The 2,369-nt window shown below is 40.8% G+C and overlaps 1 protein-coding gene across 1 annotated transcript; it reads left to right on the top strand.

The window, feature by feature from the left end:
* The first annotated feature begins 652 nt into the window (after positions 1-652).
* LOC121783914 (1-aminocyclopropane-1-carboxylate synthase 3-like) lies at positions 653-2,369 on the top strand. Its single transcript, XM_042182099.1, has 4 exons — positions 653-796; positions 887-1,018; positions 1,113-1,273; positions 1,430-2,369. The coding sequence occupies exons 1-4, from the start codon at positions 653-655 to the stop codon at positions 2,367-2,369; spliced, it is 1,377 nt and encodes a 458-aa protein (XP_042038033.1).

The raw sequence follows: 2,369 nt of genomic DNA, 5'->3' as shown, positions 1-2,369 counted from the left end.
CAAACATAATACGTGAAACTCTTTTATATTAAAAATATATGTGAAGTGCGATTAAGTAAACTGAAATATTCAATTCAAAAAGATAAATTCCATTGATTAGGTTATGAAAATGACAAAATTATCCCAGTTATGTAAAAATACAGATAATTTAAAATAAATTGATCAGTTTGATAAAGTTATATATGTATATTAATGTTTATAGTAAAATATTAGTAAAATGTGAGTTCATTTGCTAAAATTAGTAAATATATAAATGAGAACGGGAAGAGTAATAAAGAAGCTAAACCATTTTAAAAGAGACATTGAATTAAGCACACTAGAGAAGTACTTAAGATGTTATATTACCTTAAATGACAAGGCGTAAACCAGTCACATCCAAATCACAATTAATGGATAACTACATTTTTATTAATCTTAAATTAAATTTTAATTAGACAACCTCATTCTTTCAAATCTCTCGTTCTCTCTACCTATTCAACAAACATGTCACGACGACAATCTTTTAGTTGCACCACCAACTCCTCCTATATATACCCTCTTGGATTTTCGTTTGATAACAACATACCTTCCCCACTCCAAATACACTTCCTCAATTAATCTCCCTCTTTCTCTCTCTATCAACTCACAAATTTATAATTTTTTTTCAAAGAAAATGACTATATCCAAGAAAGCTGCATGCAACTCCCACGGCCAAGATTCTTCCTACTTCCTTGGATGGGAGGAATACGAGAAGAATCCTTTCCATGAATCTACCAATCCCAACGGAATCATCCAAATGGGCTTAGCTGAAAATCAGGTACATATTCATATTCATATAATTAATTTCATCAAACACTACTCCAATTAGTACCAAATTTTCTAATATTCATAATTTCTCCATCTGTAGCTCTCCTTCGATCTACTAGAGTCGTGGCTGGCCGCGAACCCTGACGCAGCCAGCTTCAAACGAGACGGGCAATCCATCTTCCGAGAGCTCGCCCTCTTCCAAGACTACCACGGCCTTCCCATTTTCAAAAATGTAAGCATGCAATATTAACATATTTCATTTCATTTTATCATAAAACCATTTTAACTTTAGATAAGTGACATGGTGTAAATATTATCCAATTTAGGCACTTGCACAATTTATGGCGGAAATACGTGGTAACAAAGTCCGGTTTGACCCAAACAACCTCGTTCTGACCGCCGGTGCCACATCAGCCAACGAAACCCTTATTTTCTGCCTCGCCGACCCTGGCGACGCTTTTTTACTACCCACGCCCTATTACCCAGGGTAAGCCTGCACGACATCTGATTTAATATTCTATTTTCAAACTTTATAAGACAGACTATATTTAATTAAATTTCATGATTTATTATTATTATTTTTAATTAAATTTCATGATTTATTATATTTTTAACTAAGTTTCGTGATTTAAATGACATGCAGGTTTGATAGAGACCTAAAATGGCGGACCGGAGTGGAGATCGTCCCGATACAATGCACGAGCCGCAACGGCTTCCGAATCACGTCGCCTGCCGTTGAAGAAGCCTACAAACTTGCTCAAAAACGTAATCTCAAAGTTAAAGGGGTATTAATCACTAATCCTTCAAATCCTCTCGGGATTACTCTAAGCCGGAAAGAGCTCAATCTTCTCCTCAACTTCGTCGAGAAAAAGGGGATTCACCTCATCAGCGACGAGATCTACTCCGGCACGGTTTTTGACTCGGCCGAATTCGTCAGCATCATGGAGCTTCTACCGAACCGGAATAATCCCCAGCTCATGAACCGGGTTCATGTGGTCTACAGCCTGTCCAAGGACCTCGGCCTGCCCGGTTTTCGGGTCGGGTCGATCTACTCCAACGACCGATTAGTGGTGGCGGGCGCGACAAAAATGTCGAGCTTCGGCCTTATTTCGTCTCAAACTCAATATCTCCTCTCCGCTATCCTGTCTGACCAAGTATTTGCTAAAAAATACGTGGTCGAGAACAGGATGAGGCTCAGGAACCGGCACACAGTGCTGGTTTCTGGCCTCAGGAGAGTTGGGATCTCGTGCCTCGAGAGCAATGCCGGCTTGTTTTGTTGGGTTGACATGAGGCACCTTTTGAGCTCCGACTCTCTCGAGGCGGAGATGGAGCTGTGGAAGAAGGTCGTGTACGACGTCGGGCTGAACATCTCGCCCGGCTCGTCGTGCCACTGCGCCGAGCACGGGTGGTTCCGCGTGTGCTTCGCGAACATGACCGAAGACACGCTGGACCTAGCGATTCGGCGGATTAAATCGTTTGTGGATTCGATTTCTCCGATTAAACATTGCAGGAATTCGAGAAGCAAATCGATTTCGAAATGGGTGTCTAGGCTGTCGTTTCATGATCGTGAATGTGACCGGTGA

Source organism: Salvia splendens, chromosome 21, assembly GCF_004379255.2.
Source record: "Salvia splendens isolate huo1 chromosome 21, SspV2, whole genome shotgun sequence".
NCBI classification, from domain to species: domain Eukaryota; kingdom Viridiplantae; phylum Streptophyta; class Magnoliopsida; order Lamiales; family Lamiaceae; genus Salvia; species Salvia splendens.
The sequence above is the reverse complement of the archived record's forward strand: the minus strand, read 5'-3'. Positions and strand labels throughout refer to the sequence as shown.

Coding starts and splice junctions, on each gene's coding strand:
- LOC121783914 (XM_042182099.1), top strand. CDS start 653: ATGACTATATCCAAGAAAGCTGCATGCAACTCCCACGGCCAAGATTCT. Junction 1,019..1,112: donor GCCTTCCCATTTTCAAAAAT/GTAAGCATGCAA, acceptor TATCCAATTTAG/GCACTTGCACAATTTATGGC. Junction 1,274..1,429: donor CCCACGCCCTATTACCCAGG/GTAAGCCTGCAC, acceptor AATGACATGCAG/GTTTGATAGAGACCTAAAAT.